Source organism: Pangasianodon hypophthalmus, chromosome 6 (genome assembly GCF_027358585.1).
Source record: "Pangasianodon hypophthalmus isolate fPanHyp1 chromosome 6, fPanHyp1.pri, whole genome shotgun sequence".
Classification (NCBI taxonomy): Eukaryota; Metazoa; Chordata; class Actinopteri; order Siluriformes; family Pangasiidae; genus Pangasianodon; species Pangasianodon hypophthalmus.
Window position 1 is genome coordinate 29,392,831 of NC_069715.1, and position 18,338 is coordinate 29,411,168.

The 18,338-nt window shown below is 36.2% G+C and overlaps 1 protein-coding gene across 8 annotated transcripts in view; it reads right to left on the bottom strand.

Annotated features, from left to right (window-relative positions):
• Positions 1 to 5,057: 5,057 nt before the first annotated feature.
• ppfibp2a (PPFIA binding protein 2a) overlaps positions 5,058 to 18,338 on the bottom strand; it is a 36,130-nt gene continuing 22,849 nt past the window's right edge. For 7 of the 8 annotated variants that reach the window (XM_026913922.3, XM_026913921.3, XM_026913926.3 and 4 more), the window contains 15 exons: positions 17,724 to 17,799; positions 16,446 to 16,534; positions 16,279 to 16,346; positions 16,140 to 16,200; positions 14,843 to 14,884; positions 14,582 to 14,693; positions 12,051 to 12,186; positions 10,728 to 10,859; positions 10,255 to 10,405; positions 9,444 to 9,555; positions 8,870 to 8,958; positions 8,651 to 8,773; positions 7,594 to 7,719; positions 6,460 to 6,648; positions 5,058 to 5,489 (listed from right to left, as the gene is read on the bottom strand). In XM_026913922.3, coding sequence (XP_026769723.3) covers positions 5,361 to 5,489; positions 6,460 to 6,648; positions 7,594 to 7,719; positions 8,651 to 8,773; positions 8,870 to 8,958; positions 9,444 to 9,555; positions 10,255 to 10,405; positions 10,728 to 10,859; positions 12,051 to 12,186; positions 14,582 to 14,693; positions 14,843 to 14,884; positions 16,140 to 16,200; positions 16,279 to 16,346; positions 16,446 to 16,534; positions 17,724 to 17,799 — 1,635 coding nt within the window. In that variant the 3' untranslated portion in view covers positions 5,058 to 5,360. The remainder of the gene's footprint in view (positions 5,490 to 6,459; positions 6,649 to 7,593; positions 7,720 to 8,650; positions 8,774 to 8,869; positions 8,959 to 9,443; positions 9,556 to 10,254; positions 10,406 to 10,727; positions 10,860 to 12,050; positions 12,187 to 14,581; positions 14,694 to 14,842; positions 14,885 to 16,139; positions 16,201 to 16,278; positions 16,347 to 16,445; positions 16,535 to 17,723; positions 17,800 to 18,338) is intronic. The other variant, XM_053235050.1, reaches the window with a different exon arrangement.

The window sequence follows — 18,338 nt, forward strand, 5'->3', positions numbered from 1 at the left end:
CACCAACAAGTAAACTTTTAATGAACAACACTTCACATTTTTTATGCATTTATAGTTACGTTTAATGTTGTGGAATGTTTCTGTTATCACTTACGTTATAGCAGCTATAAACAGTCGTTCCCTCACCAGCCTCTCTTTTTTTTTTCGAATAAGGAAAAATAAATAAAACATTCCTCTGTCCTGAAAATGTCCCAAAACTTAAAGTTACAGCTTTACCTCTGACACTGGAGACTTCCATAAAACATTGGGTGTCTGCTGTATATAGCACATGATATACAGTATAATATATATACACAGAATATTTACATAAAGTCATCTAGATCTCATGCAGAATTAATAGGAATTCAGTGAGTGATTTTATTGCCTAATGAAGTTGCAAAAAAAGGCAAATGGTCAACGCAAGATGAGGTCAAAATGTTACGACTTTTTCCCACTGTGCCAGTTTATGTAGCGAAATGTAGCGTGCAGATGGCAAACTGAACAGATTTATGTATCCAAACACCCACTTCATATGATCTCTGGCCAAACTTCCTTATTCCTTCATTCATCACCCGGCTGCCTGATTGAAATATAAATAAAACCTGTTACCTCACCCCGGGCAGCTCTGTCCAATAAGGAAGGACGTCATGTACGATGGCACAGCTGCGTAAACACGGGTGAGAGGTCATCATAACAGAGTGTGTGTTCACTGACCGGGCTCGCTCCAGGACGATGGACGATGCCAGCCCCGTCAGCACCATTCCCGCCGCTGGGACCTGCAGCCTGGCACGCCGGATAAAGACCCTTTTCTCTACAGCTGCACGCTCCTGCTGTGGGAATTTTTTACAAGCAAGGAGGTGGCAAGTGAGCTGAGACTTCTGAAGTGTTCCTGAGTATGTTTCTCAAAAGGCCAGCGTGAGGTGATGAGCTAAAGCTGTTTCCTCTGTGATTGTTTTTCTTACAAATCCAAAGGTTCAGTCAGGAAGACTGTATGATTTTAGAAAAAAAATTTTTTGGTTATTTGGTGACACATACTGCACGTTTAAACACCAATTCAAAGCCACTGCTTATCATTTATATCCTCACTCTGTTCCGTGAAACATAACACTGTATGTACAGTTGTGTTGGCTGAAATATTCCTCAGTATAGCTCAATGTTTGGACAGCAATCATTTCTGTTTCTGCTCATCATGATAGGATGATGAAGAAATATCACACATAGCAAGCGCGGTACAGCTCGACCAACATGCACATTGTGTGTTTTTTGCTGTTACATTTCACAAAAATGCAAATTTCAAAAGCTCATTAAAGACAGCTAACCAAAATGTCTGACAAAACTGGATTTAAAACAGGTTTTATATAACAAATACATATTATGAAAATAATATAATTATTATAGAATAATTATTACAGTAGTTATTGTATGGAATTGGAAAAAGAAAAAATATGAAAGTCAGAACATACAAAAAATCAAGAACAAAAGATGATGTCTAACTGTACTGCACAACAAGCAAACAAACAAACAAACAAATATATATATATATATATATATATATATATATATATATATATATATATATATATATATATATATAAATATTTCTTCATTATTATATGGTAAACAAATTGCAGTTTTGGTTTGTTTGTTTATTTGTTTGTTTGTTTGTTAAACATATATATTTACCCCTCACACAGTGTCGCACAGGCTGTGAAAAGGACAGCACATCGTCACATCCTCGCCTCCTAACCACACCTGACAGGCAGTTGTCTCAGAAATCAGAAAGAATTTCCGCTGCAGCAGACCACATCACCCTGAAGCCCTTTCCATCACTTCCCATCAGGATTAGTTTGAAAGGAAAGACAGACTAACTGCTCTGATGGAAGAGAAAGATACACAATGGGATGTTTGACTGCTTTTCTTGACATCACGTGTGCAGTGGGGTGCCATTACTTTTGCTGTATTCACTTTAAGTGGGAAGCTGAAACTCGGAATAAAGGCCATGAGCCTTTAGGGGTGTTTTCTTTTGTTTTTCCAAAATTATGAGTTATGACCTTTAGTCAAATGCAGCATTTGTCATGGCAGTTACACTGCAATAACAATGAGGGGGAACAAATCGTGCCCTCATCACACACACACACACACACACACAATCAAAATGGTGGCCATTTTTTAAGCAGTGATTTTCAACACTTTGGTTTCATGTTGTTATTATTATTATTATTATTATTATTATTAATATTAAAATGTACATATCCCAGGTGAAAGTTAATTAATGTAAAAATAAAATAAAAAATAAATGAACACACAATATATTTTCCCACCATAAGAATAAAATCGGCTACAATTTACAATAAAGTAAAATGAAATAACCAATAAATCACAATTTTTAAATGCATTTTACAAATAAAAAAAATGAACAAAAATAAAACTTTACAAATAAAAACACTAAAATTTTTATCACCGAAAACTGTTTATTCCTTTTATTTCTTTTGTTGAACTCCATTAGATTTGTTTACAATTAAAATAATATTTTAATAAAAAATATTTTCATGTGTCCCTTATTTTATTGAATTTTACTCTCATCTATTCTCTCATTTGCCGCAAAACAAAACAACATAAAAATGAATTTAATGGCTTTTGCAGCACAAATAAAATGCAAGCTTTTTTTAATTTGTGAAATGCAGTATATATAGCAGTGACATAATTGACTAAACAAACTAATTATCCACTAAAGCACAAAGGCTTGTACACAGCAGAGTTATTCTGGCACAGAGTAGATCATCGTGTATTACTGCGTTTGTTATTAATCAACCAGAATGCACCTCTTCCGTAGAGGAATAATAATAATCATTGTATATAATCATTAGCAACGCGGCAATAAATTACTTCTATAAACACAGCACTGCTATTTTACTTACATTTTCTCTGCGCTCTCCACAGCCATTAACAACTTCACAACTAATAAACGTCACAGCGGCTTTCAGTTAATTAAAACAATAGATATCACCGTGCAGAGTGTGTGTCAGAGTGTGTGTTGAAGTGTGTGTCATTCATCCACAAGTTTCCTGAGCAGTGCAACTTCCTGCAGTCTCTTTACGTTGGACGGCTGTCGTAAATCAGAGCCGTTAAAGTGCCACTCAATGAGCATCAGAGTACATTCTAGAAATTACATCGCATGACGTACTGAAAAAATGCTGCCTACCTATTGATTGATTTATTTATTTATTTAGGTTTAAGCCTACATAAAAGGAAAAAACATATTCTCTAATTATGTATCTGAGAAGACGGATGAGAGAAAAATTATTTAAAGAGTAAATTATCTGACAGCTTTCATTTAGATATGATTTATTCATCTTTTTGTCAGTGATTTTTATTCATTTCTTGTAAAATATTTTTTTCTGCCAATGATAGAAAGGTGTCTACAAACACACAGTGCATTGCAGCTTGTGCAGTGTATTGTGCTCTGCTGAAAGCTCCTACAGTGGGCACGTGAGCATCAGATCTGGACCATGGAGCAATGTAAGAAGGTGGCCTGGTCTGATGAATCATTTTTTTTTTTTTTACATCACGTGGATGGCTGGGTGGGTGTGTGCTGCTTACCTGGGGAAGAGATGGCACCAGGATGCACTATGGGAACAAAGCAAGCCGGCGGAGGCAGTGTGATGCTCTGGACAATGTTCTGCTGGGAAACGTTGGGTCCTGGCATTCATGTGGATGTTACTTTGACACGTACCACCAACCTAAACATTGTTGCAGACCAAGTTCACCCCTTCATCTCAGCGGTATTCCATAATATTCCATAGTGGCCTCTTTCAGCAGGATGATGCTCCCTGCAACACTGCAAAAATTGTTCAGGAATGGTTTGAGGAACATGACAAAGAGTTCAAGGTGTTGACTTGGCCTCCAGATTCCCCAGATCTCAATCTGATCGAGCATCTGTGGGACGTGCTGGACAAACAAGTCTGATCCATAGAGGCCTCACCTCACAACTTACAGGACTTAAAGGATCTGCTGCTAACATCTTGGTGCCAGAGACCACACACACCTTCAGAGGTCTTGTGGAGTCCATGCCTTGTTTTGGTGGCACAAGGGGGACGTACACAATATAAGCCAGATGGTTTCAAAGTTATGGCTGTTCAATGTGTGTGTGTGTGTGTGTGTGTGTGTGTGTGTTACAAATCTTCTTAGTCCAAGTCTTTCTCAGCCAGTTATTAAATTCTAGACAAAGACTGCCTCCTCCTGGCTGATCGAAATTCTTCAGAAGCACTAATGCCATCTTCCTTCAACAAATTCCACATGAACAGATTTAAAAGAATATTGATGTGGTGAAAAAAATCAAGCTGATTTTTTGTCTCTAATAAACAAAAAAAAGTTTGTCAACAAATTGCTAGCAAACTGCTGTGGTATAAGTGGAATAAAACACTTTAGGTTGTGCTGTTATTGGAAAATAATCAACTTCCGACTGATATCCATACCTTCATGAAATTCCAACAAAGTAACTAAAAATACAACCTTAGATCTTACATAAGACAATTTACTAACTGACTACTTAATTCCCCATAATTTAGCTTATTTCAGGAATTAAATGAGTTGATGTCTAGATTCTTATTTTACTGTTTATTTTACTGTTCTGTTAACTGTTGGCCTCTTGGTTGATTCTTTTTTCTCTGACTAATCCCCTCTTTACCCGCTCACCTAGGTAGAATCACAGTCGTTATCGTTCTTTACTGGCAGTGTGTGTGTGTGTGTGTGTGTGTGTGTGTAAAACCTTTTTAAATATCTGCTTAGATATACTTTTCACCACTTGATGGCAGTGTTGCACAAACATTACCAGCCATTAAACACATAATCCCCAAACACCAGATTGAGTCAAACTTCCATTTTTGCATTTCTCTTTTTTTTTTTTTTTTTACATTAGATATTTCACACAAATTACATCGCTGCATCCCTGATCACTAAATCTAAAGTATGTAGAATATAAGCGTTTGTCTGCAGTATAAGCAATAATTCTGATTATGAATTTAGCAATGCAGAGAATAAATATACAGGAAAAATATTTGGACATAAAAAACAAAGAGTGAAGACATTAATTGACTGGTTTATTCATTATGTAAAGCGTTTAGCATTGATGATTCAGAACTGTAGGGGTGGCGATGAAGCATTGCAAAAAAAAAAAGGCTTATAACGAAATAATGTCCAGATGAATGAGCGGGAATCCATCCAGCTGTGCAGTCCATCCGAGTGGAGAAGACAAACAAACCAATCACAGTAAGAGAGATTGTCGAGGGAAGATCAGGACTTCAGTGATCACTTGATCTCGTTCTGATCCAGTCTGTCCGAGTCCAGGAGAAGCTGGAAGCTAGAGAAGCACTGAAGCTATGCTAGAGCTGGAGGGCCGTACCATTCAAAACCGGCGAGTTTCCCATTTCTACTGGGCAAATATAGTCCGCTGAATCATCAGGCCTCCTCTTCCTCAGGTGACTGAAGTTTGTGAAGCCGAGCTTCTTTGGCTGAGATAAAGAACGATTGGAAAGGAGAAGAAAATGTGATACGTTAAACAACTGTTTAGAAAAAGTACATGAAAATCAGAGCTACAAGTTTTGCATGGCGAATTGTAAATGTGTTTCCAAAATTTGTTTCCAAAAATTCACCAGTTAAACGTAGATATAGGTGATAGCCATTAGGACAGGTTTATACTAATTATAGTAACAACTATATTTAATATAGTTATTTAATTATATATTAATAAATTATATTAGTTTATAATAACTATATTAACAACTCATTCACAGGGAGTGGTACAGCGGACACTTCACTTAAACAAAGACTAATAATGGATTTTAAATGGATTTAAAAATGTTTTATTTGTATTTGACAAAGTTGTTGGCAAATCACTGTAGTATTAGAGGTATAAAACACTTAGGGACATGCAGTTATAGGAAAATAATCAACTTTGGGATGGTAACAGTAACTCCACACCATCACTCCAGCCTGTCACTAATTAATTTCCTTTAACAGAATGAGTGTTTTATTTTTCACCTAAGAACAGGGGGGTGCTAACTTTTGAGCTGGCATTATTTTGATTTTGTTCATTTTATCATTTTTATTGTTATTTTGTATTTGATCATTTGAATGTTTTTTTTTCTTTGCCTTCTTCATGTTGCTCATTTTTTCCAAAATTGCATCCTAGTGTACTAAATAATATAAGGTAGTGTGCTTGCTCTTTAGCTAAGCATTTGGCAGCTTTTCCACCAAACTGATGTACTAACATACTAAACAGCATGTTACAGTAGTATTCTGTTTAAATAGTTGCCTTATTAAGCTTACTATTTAGATGTACTTTTGGGTATAGTAGTATGCATCTATCAATACTATTGATACTAATATTATTTTTTCCCTTTTCATTATTTCTGTGTGAATTGAGAATAGATAGAAGATAGAAGATAGAAGTCCTATAAATGATTGTATCTGATGTCATACCCGGACTTTAGCGGTGGTGGTGAGCGGCGTGTGCCCGCTGGCGTTGGCGTACTCGCGTTTCTCCTGCTGAGCCTGAGCTCCCACCAGACTGTTGAAGTTGGTGGTTAAATGGCGCCTGAGCAGGGTTTTCTGAGGAGGGATGTTCAGTAACATGGCCAACGTCTCAGAGGTAAACCGAGGCTCCAGGATCTGAAGAATCCCAAAAAAAACCAAAATGTGTTCATAATAAACCCAGAAGTAAACATGTAAACAAATGTATACCACAGCGCTGGTGAATTCATTTTCTATAAAACAGTAGCCTCAACTGGAAATCATGTTTACTCTATATCAATGCGCTCGCGCTAATACGTTAGCATTTCTCCACAATATCTGCTGATATGGTGAAGTTTTCTGTAAGGAGATGTGTATTTAACATTTATGGAAGGAGTCTCCAGTGTCAGTGCTTTGTAACGGTCTGTAAGTTTTCCGTCATCTTCAGGACAGAGGAGTTTATGATTGCAGTCTCTCTGTAATATGATAAGGTGCTGGAGGCTGGTGGGAGAACGACGTTTATAGCTGCTGGAACGCAAGTGAGAACAGGAACTAACTTGCTTGGCAGATGTTGCACAACATTAAATGTAACTATAAATGGAGAAAAATGTTGATGTAAATTGAAAATAAATATTATTATGGTATGAGAGAAGTAAAAGTGCATTTATAGGAAAGTAATCAAGTTCAGGGTGTTCACAGTGACTCGGCTTCATCACACCACACCAAATAATGCTGTTGATTATTTTCCTATAACAGCGTGACACTGAGTGTTCTTTTATTGTTTAGAGGGCGAGGAATGATCATGCAACACTAGGCAATATATCACTAGGTGACTGATGAGTTGATCCTTCTTCTCCACTGGGATGTTCTTGTCACATCATTGGGATTTTTCATATTCAGATTATTCTGGTCTGAACACAAAGTCATACCTGTTTATATTTCTAATGATTGACATGAGGTTGTATTGATTTATTTGCTTTAAAATGTACAGTATTTGTATTGTTATGAACTCATACGTGTTAGCTTGGCTCAGTGGGAGCTCCATTGCTAAATACTGAACAGAACATAATAAATGTTTCGAGTGCTTTATTCGGCGTGACTCACTATGAGGCCTCCGTGAACGCCGCTGCCTCTGAGATTAGGAGCGTACTCAGCCAAGTCCACAGAGCGCAGCCACTCCATCACGCGGTGATTAGACCACTGCACCACCTCAGACGGAGAGGTTTTATTCTGAGGGAATCAGACACAAACACACAGATATGCAACCTCATATCTGGACAAAGGCATAATAATTTTACACTTCCTGGACACTAAATGCAAGTTTAATAAAAATAAAAAATCTTTTTTTAGGGTTAATGAGTTTCCTTCAAACGTTTTTGACAAAAAAAAAGAGAAAAATAACACTTTATTGATTCCAAGGGTAATTTGGGTAATAAGGGTTCAAATTCAAATTAGAAAAAATACTATTATTTAACTGAAAGGTCATTTAACAGTGCAATTTTTCCCCCCTCAGTAGTTTCTTTAGCTGTTTGAGTGGAAAAGTTTTAAAAATGGTGCATGATGCTTATTGTGTACAAATAATTGTTTCCTGTTTTTTGAAGGATGTCAATAATTATGGAGTTGACTACATAACTGCCTGTCAGGGTTCATATTTGGACAAATTCTGTATGTATGGAATAAAACTAAACTAAACTAAATCTTTCTTTATGTGTCCATGAATTTCCCATATCTTATTGAGTATAAACAAACGAACTACTGTATATATACACTGTATACATTTTTTCTTTATACTTCTTTCTTGAAGGGTGCCAATAATTACAAATTTGAATATAAAGAAGAATAAATAAAAGAATTAAGAAACATTATATACATTTTTTTTTTTATTTTATTCTTAAGTGGTTTATCAAATTGAGTGGTTCATCTGAATAATATTGTATGAGGTTTATTTTATACAAATAGAAGAAAAAGAAGAAGCAGAAGATTTTTTTTTAATTAATTTTATCCTTAATTTCATTTCACCCTATTCATTTATATGGTGCATTTCTTCTAGTGTAACTGTAAATAACAGGAGAAAATATATATTGGCAGTTATTTAAAATTATGCTGTTAGTTATTTACTCCATCACTTCCTTTCTCTGGACCTTCAGTGGATGACACACACCTCGTCTCCTGGTCTGCGCCTCAGGCAGTGTGGGTTGAACTTGTTGGCGTGGAGGACGTGGATGGCACACTTGATGCTCAGATGATGGAGCTGACTGGTGACCTTCAGGAACAGAAGGTCATTCTGTAAGAGGACGATGATGAAAGCAGCGTTTAGAAGATAGAAGGTTGCGTCATGTTAGCATCAGTTACGGTCATGTTGGTCAGTTACTGGACTTACGACTGTGAGATACTGGAGCACCCTGCCATCCACTCTGCTCTCATGGAACTGGTCTTTATACTGAGGTAAGCCGATGTCATCTAGCCAGCCTGAGAGGAAACACACACTTACCAGCCTGTTCTCGTCTTTCAGTGTTACTTAAGGCATAAGAAGTTCTCAGACTTTGCTGTGAGGAGTCAGTAAAACAGCTCTCACACACACTAACACTGAAAATATTGACCTTTCAGAGAGCTGGAGAAGGAAATTTAAAAAGTTATCAGGGTGTTTAAGGAGAGGGAAACATACAAAGACATGACTGAAGAAAAATATAGAAGAAAAAATAAATAAATAAATAACAGAGAGCATGAAGCCTGAAAAAGTCTTTAAAGCCAAAAAGTCAACAGTTATAGCAAGTAAGTATTAAGTAGTAAATAACTGCTAATTTTTTTTAGATATAATTTCAATATTTTAAACAGAAGACTAACCTTTTTTTTAATAAATATGTGAGTATTCAGAGGGAACTATTATATACGAGTTCATACTAAACAAAAACCTCAACAAATTGCCATAATTAACAACGTTACAAAGTACCTACGTGTGACCCAGATGTGATCGAGCTCAGAGGATTTCTCCATCGCCTTGTTGTTGAATGACCTGAGAGCCAGCTGCAGTTTCTTTCTGTGTAGCGGATGTTTGATGCCCATCTCCTGTAATAATAATTCAAATTATATTTAAGAAAGGTGGTTAAATTGAGGTTATACTGAATATCGTCACGGCTGTGATTCGGTCGTAGGCAATCACCACCATATTCAGCATAACAGCACTCACTCCTGCACTATTGCTTTTATACAACAGCTCTATTAACAAGAAACTAATATTGAGTAACTGACATTTAGGAGACAATATGGTGAAAGCTTTGGTTTATTTTTGCTCCGCTAGTGGAAATAGATCCTGAAGTAGCTAGCTCACATTGATTTGGACATTGCCTTTGAAGGTGCTTAAGGTGAAATCGGCTTCCCTTCATTCTTTTCATCTTCATCTGACGAGTTTTTATATTTCAGCTCAAAAGTTATATTCCTGAAAAGTATCGTTTGCAACGTCCGCTTATGATAACTCCACTGTAGTAACGGTTTCGAACTAGGAAGTGGAAATTTACATGGCAAACACAGACAAGCAGAGGGATACACACAGTGAAACATCCCAGTATGGTTATAAGCACTCTTGAACACCGCTCAACCAATCAAATTAGTGGATCAGAACTAACTGTTTTATAAGCGGTGATTATTTAAAAACATCCATGCATAATGTTACCTCAGTTTTGTAATAAAGTTTAACCTCGCATTACATTTCAATCATTTGCACCTTGGAATATAAGCTTGTGATGTGACTTTAAAGAAAAATGAAACCTTCTCAAATTCCTGCGGCGTGGCGGAGAGGAGCGTCTGCCCGCTGATCACCCACTGACGTGCCAAGTTGACGTACTGACCGAGTCCGCAGTCCTCCAGCCAACCACACACCTGCTCGGTGGTCCAGTTGGGGAACGGGACCGTCATGTCCCTGAGGAGTGATGGAGCAAAAGAATAACCTAAAGAGCATTTACTCAGCAAATAGGACCAGGAATTTTTTCATTCTAACATTTATAGTAAAATTCATGCAACTTTTCAGGTTATATTTCGCAAATAAGTGTACCTTATTAATCATCGAGTGATTACAATATTCACCACGGTGTGTTAAGAGCATACACATGATAGTGTAAAATATTAGGAGTCATAGTTTGTTTATAAGACATAAGAAATATTCATTACTAACCTAATCTTGATACATTATTTGGTTTAAAAATGTACCAAGTGAAGAAAATTAATCAGATCTGGACTCCTACCGGACGGAGCGAGCCGAGTCAGGGGTTCGAGCCAGTCGTGGTCCAGCTGTGGCTCTAAATCCTCCTCTCCTAAACTCAGTGGGCTCCAGATCATCGCACGGCCCCAGACCCCCCGACTGCGTCCTCCTGATCCTAAACACAGACTCCTGTTGTGTTCACTTCTTAAAATCAATGTTCACTGACTCAGACAACTCTTTTGATTGTATAGAAGAAATTGTAAAAATTTTACTCTTACATAATCAATATCTAAATCAATACATATTACAATATCTTCATCTTAATTAATGGTGACATGATGAGGTCATAAGGAAGTGACTAAATGACATTTTGTTTTGTATGTACAGAAATATATATTTTCTAAAAGTTTTATGTTTTATTTCTTGTTTATTAGTCTTAGGTTAAAATGATCCTGAATACAGAAGCCATGAATGAAAATGAAAATTCCCACTTTATTTCCACTTTATTTTTTTATTCTTGTGTTACATAACAAACAAAAAAAGAGTTATTTACAGCATCATACTGACAATTTTAACATTCAGAAAATCCACTTTCAATGTATTTATTTATTTGTTTGTTTGTTTGTTTTTTTCCACTGGAAATGTCTAAAAGGTAATAATAATAATAATAATAATAATAATAATAATAATAATAATAATAATAATAATAAATAAAAAAAACAGGCTAACTGGCTAGCAATGACTAAGTGGCTGTTATACAAATTTCATCCACAAGGACTGACTCATTATTTTTTTTCTCTTCTAACTCTTTGTAGAAAACATTCATTTATTTATTATTTTCTTTATGCTTTTTTGGTGGAGGTCAGAGCTGCATTTCCCACAGAGATTGCAACTGTTTCCCAAGTCAAGTGGAAATTTGACTCAAGAGCATTTTATTTAGTTATCTTTCTATGTGTGTATGTGTTTATTTATTTCTTTATTTATTTCTATATTTATTTACTTACTTACTTACTTATCTTTCACATCACCTTCCAGGGCCTCTGTATCTAAATCACCCACAAAATTTATAATAGGCTTGAAGTATTTTTTCCTTTTTTAAAATATGAGGGTGAGTCAAATGAAAATCTTAAAAGTGCAACATAAATTCAAATTTAATTGATGTTTTTTCTAGAGCAATCTGGACACTCGCATTGAACAAAATGGAGATTATGTAGAAAAATCATACACTTTTGTGTAAACAATGCAAAAAAAAAAAAAAAAGTTTTTCATTTGACTCACGCTCGTTCTTTCGATGGAATCTTCTGACCCGAGCAGGTTATAGGGTTCATTTAGAAGCAGGCATGCAGAGCCACAGATCCATACTCACTTCCCCCAGAGTTTGCGTATGCTCTTGTTGTTCTTCAGGTTTTCCTGTGAGACTGGGGAATGTTCTCCTGAATCCACACCAGACGACGTGGGTGAAGGCTCACAAGCGCTCAGGTCTTCCGTCCTCTCTGCCTTTCCTGTGGGAAAAGAAATAAAAGACATCGAGTGGCTTAGGTGTAATCACAGAAAGGCAATCTACAGCAGAGAAGGTTATTATGTTGCATATTGAAGGTGAGTTCACACAGAAACGAGGTGTGATGCTATCAGTGAGGCTCGTTCTGTTACGGAATAGCTCTCAGGCTAAGCACGTTATGGAATATTAAATGTACCTAGTGTGTCTTTCCAGAATTTCAAAAATAGCAGGGAAATTGCTGAAGTAAAATTATGTGGAACGTAAATGAGTCTGTGCTTTTATTAAGGCATAAATTAAATATAATAACAGTAATAGTAGGTTTGCGCTCCATTGAATCTTTTAAATTATACACCACAGATCCTCTGGTAAGCCCTTTGGTCTCACTTACATAAAATAAAAGTGTCCGTCTTCCCATTAGATGAAAACATGTAAATACATAAAAACAATCACCAACGTGGTTAATTATACCCCTATAACATCATGCCCTGAAGTGTTTTATTCCTCTTATACCACAGCAATTTGGCAACAATTACAACTGTTTTATTTATTATTATAACAAACAACACATTATCATTTTTATCCAATTTCTCTTTCTCTTTTTCTCTCTTATGTCACATGGCAGCTATAAACAGTTGTTTCCTCACCATCCTCTCTTTTTTTCTCTCTTTTGAACATAATAAGACAGAAAAACGCAGCTTGTCATGTTACCCAGAAATCACACAAAAAGCGTAAACTCCTCTGTCATGAAGACTTGGGAAAACTTAAAGGTACCCTTTACTTTACCCTTTACAAAGCACTGACACTGGAGACTCCTTCCATAAATGATAAGGGAACATCTGTTTACAGAAAACTTGTAGATTGTCCACCGTATATGTCTCTGTGAATGAGTTATTATTATAGAAACTATAACATTAATAACAAGCACCTTCTGACCAATCAGATTCAAGAAAACATCACTGTGGTTATAAATTAATATAATGCATGATGAAACCACAATTTAAACACAGTAAAATAAGAGTTTAGAAGAACAGAAGGTCTTCTAAGTAAAGCGGAAGAAGAAATTACACCTGATAGCATGCGGTTTCCGGAGTAAAAGCTGCTCTTTGATCTGAACACTGACACATGTGCAAACATCTGGGCTGAGTTAAAGCTAAAACACAGCTGAAGCCACAGGTCCAATTCCCCAGACAGACAGAGAGAAGGAGAGATAGTAAAGAAAAACTCAGGCTCCACATAAAACCCCCAACTACACCACCTGATCAAAGACAGACATCAATCTTAGTGTGGAGCAACAAGTGGCTTTCATTTATTTGAAACAGAGAGGAGAGGAGAGGAGAGGAGAGGAGAGGAGAGGAGAAGAGAAGAGAAGAGAAGAGAAGAGAAGAGAAGAGAAGAGAAGAGAAGAGAAGAGAGGAGAGGAGAGGAACAGAGAGGAGAGGAGAGGAGAGGAGAGGAGAGGAGAGGAGAGGAGAAGAGAAGAGAAGAGAAGAGAGGAGAGGAGAGGAGAGGAACAGAGAGGAGAGGAGAGGAGAGGAGAGGAGAAGAGAGGAGAGGAGAGGAGAGGAACAGAGAGGAGAGGAGAGGAGAGGAGAGGAGAGGAGAGGAGAAGAGAAGAGAAGAGAAGAGAGGAGAGGAGAGGAGAGGAGAGGAGAAGAGAGGAGAGGAGAGGAGAGGAGAGGAGAGGAGACGCCAGATTATTCCTTATGTTTGTTTATTTATTTGTTTGTTTGTTGGTTGGTTTATTAAACTTGATTTATTATTCTTATTTAATCAGTTATTTATTTGTTGATTGACATTGTTTTTTTCTTTTATTAGTATTGCATGACGTAATTTATTCTAAAATAATGAATTAAATAATGTTTTTTTTTGTTTGTTTTAATGTTAGTAATTTATTTGTTTAGGGTTTTTTATGTGTGAAGCTTTATGAGCACTTATTTTGTCATTATCAATGTTAAGTTCAAAAAACAAATAATAAACAAACAAACATAAAGAGTGACCAAAAAATGTGCATTTTTGGTGCGTGAGTGTGCAGAGAAACAAAACTCTTATTCATATAACGTTATCCAATTGTCTAATTAAATAATTATCCAAATTTTAGCCTTTATGTCACAACACCAGTGAAAACAACAAAAAAAATTATAAAAACAAAATAAGAGCAACAATCAAAATTAATAATTAAATAGGAAAATAGAAAAACGTGTGGCTGTTTTTATGTTAGTGTTTATGTTATCTATCTATCTATCTATCTATCTATCTATCTATCTATCTATCTATCTGTCTGTCTATCTGTCTGTTCTTCACCTTACCTAACAGGATTTCCATAATACAGTAATTAAAAAGCATGACTTAGACCCAAGTTAAGACAGCACATGGTCTATAAGAGTGATATAAACTCATACTCTGGTTAACGTCTCCATCCTGGCTGCCTTCTTGAGACCTCGACTCTGAGCCGTCGCATTTATTACCGTCTATCAGGATGCATTTCCCGTTCTCCGGTTTGGACTGAGAACCCTGTTTGTGGGAGAAAACAGCAAATGAACAGTAATCCTGAGAGAGTTTATCTGATGGCACTGACATTCTCATCTGAGTGAGACATGAATTCATTTAATAGTTGGGTTGAGATTAAAATGTAATCAGCGTCATCAGTGTCATCAGTGTACCTCGTCTGAGCAAGCAGGTTCTACAGGAGTCCCGATCACAGACTACAGGATTGAAATGAGATTAGAAATATAATTAGATTCGAAAGAAAAGAGGGAATTATAGCTATCGACTAATTAAACCTTCATACAAGCACCATGGTTCATAAATACATCACAATCGTCACTTAGTGACTTGTTCCCTGGACCACATCAGGATTTCAATATTCTTACTAAGAAATTAAAGCTTTAGGATTCACAGTAAGTCACGTGCTGATTATGATGACATGATAAGTTTAATCAGGAATGATAGGAAGAAGAGGAATTTCCAGACTGTGCTGGACGCGGAACATGTAAGGCCACAGTTGAGATAATATCACCAGCCTAATAAATTGTCTCAAAAGAAGTTTAGCATTAACTTCAGCTTTACTTTTTTAACCTAACCTCTATCCATCGTGTGTAGCATACAATGTGTGATTACTACAGACGAGAATTTCTACATATTTCCCAGTACTCAGGTAAGGAATGAAACACTTGGGGGCATGCTGTCATAGGAAAATAATCAGTGTTGGACTGGTGTGGTGCTGCCTGACCCAAAGTGTCCTGAAGTGTTTTATTCCTCTTATACCACAGAAATTTGTCAACTATTGAGATTTTTATTCATTACAGAATAAAAATGTCAGATATTTTTCTTTGTTTATACAAGGATGGGTCAAACCTTTTTTTTTTTTTTTTTTTGCATTTTTTTACATATCCTCCAATTTGTTTAATACAAGTGTTTTAGCACAACAAGTGTCCATATTCCTCTAGACAGATAAATAAATAAATAAATAAAACAAAAATTTTAAAAACCAATAATTCTATTTTATGTAGCATTTTTAAGGTTTTCATTTGACTCACTCTTGTGGTTACATTTAAAGAGAACATCTGTGAAACAAGCTAGTTCCTGTTCTCACTTACGTTATAGCAGCTATAAACAGCCGTTCCCTCACCAGCATCTCTTTTTTCTTTCTCTTAGTGTTAATAAGACAAAAAGCGCAAAGTGCAAAGCTGCAAAGCGTAAACTCCTCTGTCCTGAAGATGAACAAGTAAAAATAAACATTTCCTTACAGAAACCTTCGCCAAGTCAATGATTATACAGTCCGAATTCCAGTCTGTGGTAATCACATAATAAAGATACAATGGATAGAGATTGGGTTAAACAATGTTAGAGCATTTCTTTAAGCCTAGCGTAAATGACTATGCTGTTATTTTTAAAAAGGTTTTCCAGAAACCTTTTTTACCCTTTTCAGTGTAATTTCTTGTGCATAAAAAGACAAACCTTTTGTGTTGCTTCACTTTTCAGATCTTCCTGGCTGCTGGACAGATTTCTCGTCTGTGACCTGAGACAACAAAGCAATGTCTTCGTGTCAGTAATGAACACTTAGTATTAGCAATAGAAGAGCTAGAAAGTGTGATACCTCGATTCTGTTTCCTTTTGATCAGCTTTTTTGGATGCGAGAAGGGGAGAGGACGCACCAGACATCATCTAAAAACAGACGGATAAATAAGCATTAGGTTGTGAACATGACAACAGAAAACGAAGCATTTCCCTGTAACCATAAACAAAGTGAAGTATACAGTATACCTCTGAGTGAGCTTTAATAGTGAGAGCTTTTGTCTTCACTGCTGCACTTTGCTCTTCTTCTTCACTGCTGCCTTGTGACACTGCCGTCTCTGAGGATTATTAGTGAAAAGATTTTAAAAAATAAATAAAATTATGCCTATCATACAGTGTAACACAATTGAAGTTGTCATGTTTTGACATCTTCAAGCACAAAGTATTCAACAATTTACATAATGTACATTAACTGCTGAATTAAAGGAGCAGTGTGTAATGTTTAGTGCTCTGTCATTCCTTAGGGATCTCCTGTGCACAGCTGTCTTCAAGTCATTCCACAGGTTTTTGATAGGATTTAGATCTGGGCTGTGACATTCCAAAAGATTGATCTTCTTCTTCAGAAGCTGTTCCTTTTTTGACTTGGATTTGTGCTTTGAGTCATTATCGTGCTGGAAGATGAATTTTTTCTTCATCTTCAGTTGAAGAAACAGAGGCCTGTAGATTTTGTGCCAAAATAGATTGGCATTTGGAGAACTATCCATGATTCCCTCTACCTTGACTCGAGCTCCAGTCCCAGCTGAAGAGAAGCAGCTCCATAGCATGATGCTGCCACCACCATGCTTCATCGTGGGTATGGTGTTCTTTGGGTGATAAGCTGTCTTGTTTTTGCACAAAACATCTTGTAGAGGTATGCCTAAAAAGTTCTACCTTGTCTAATCAGACCATAACACTTTTTGCCACTTGGTTTGGGTTGATTGAATATATTTTTTGGCAAAATTTAACAGATATGGATTTTTTTTTAATGAGAAATAAAATGTCAATGACCAGACATGTGAAGAGTATGAGAGATTGTTGTCACTTGCAGGGAGAGAGCAGTACTTATTGAAAATTTGCAGGTATAACAGCTTTCTTGCTCTGTGGATGCAGTTTATTTCAGGGCCAGAAAAAAAGCCTGAATTTAAGAAACTAGCCAGATCCATTGAATCCAATCTTGTTAATCATATTTCTCTAAGATCGTTTATAAATTATGCAGGAAAAATTTATGTCATGCAGTTTAACATTTGTAAAGGTCACCAACTGCACCTTTAAACTTTACTTTTTGTAAATTGTCCTAAACCCCTTAAACTCCCAGAAGCCATCAGTCAGTCCAGTCTTACATTCCTCAATACTCCCCTTTCCTAATTAAATCCTCTGTTGTTATTAAATCATTTATATTTACTGAATACTGTGCTTCAAGTTTAACAGCTGAATAATAATGAGTGTTGAAAGAGATAGAGCCAGTGTAAGATAGTTCAGTAGGCTCACGTTGAAACAAGGCCTTGCCGTCTCGAAACTGTCTGCAATGGCTCAGGAGAAGAGAAAGCTCCTCTATACGCCGATCCTGCGCAATAAAAACAGAAAAAATGAAACAAGTAAGTAAGTGAATAAATAATACACTAAAGACAATATAACTGATATACAGAGTTCATTTGTAAGTCACAATATGTGGTATTTGGTTGATTGGTTAAAAGGCATTGATTAATTTTCTATAACAGCAAACTCAGGCAGTAGTGCTCGCAGGTTTATATTAATGTGCTTGTATATTATTACGTTATGCTTTCTGTAGTAGACAGTCATATAATGTTATAATGTAAGTGAGAACAGGAGGCGACTTGTTTCACAGACATTCCACAATAATAAATTTAGCTATAAATCGATAAAATTAAAATTTATATCATTGTGCTGAGGTGTAAGAGAAATAAAACACTTGCTGTTATAGGAAAATATTCAACTTCAGGTTGGTACTTCATTGCACCGAACTGTTAAACTGATTACTTTCCTAAAACAGTACAATACAGGGTGTTTTATTCCTTATGTAGCTATTCTTTGATTTATTTTTCTAATACATAGAAAAAAGGGAACCATTAATGTTTTTTGCAC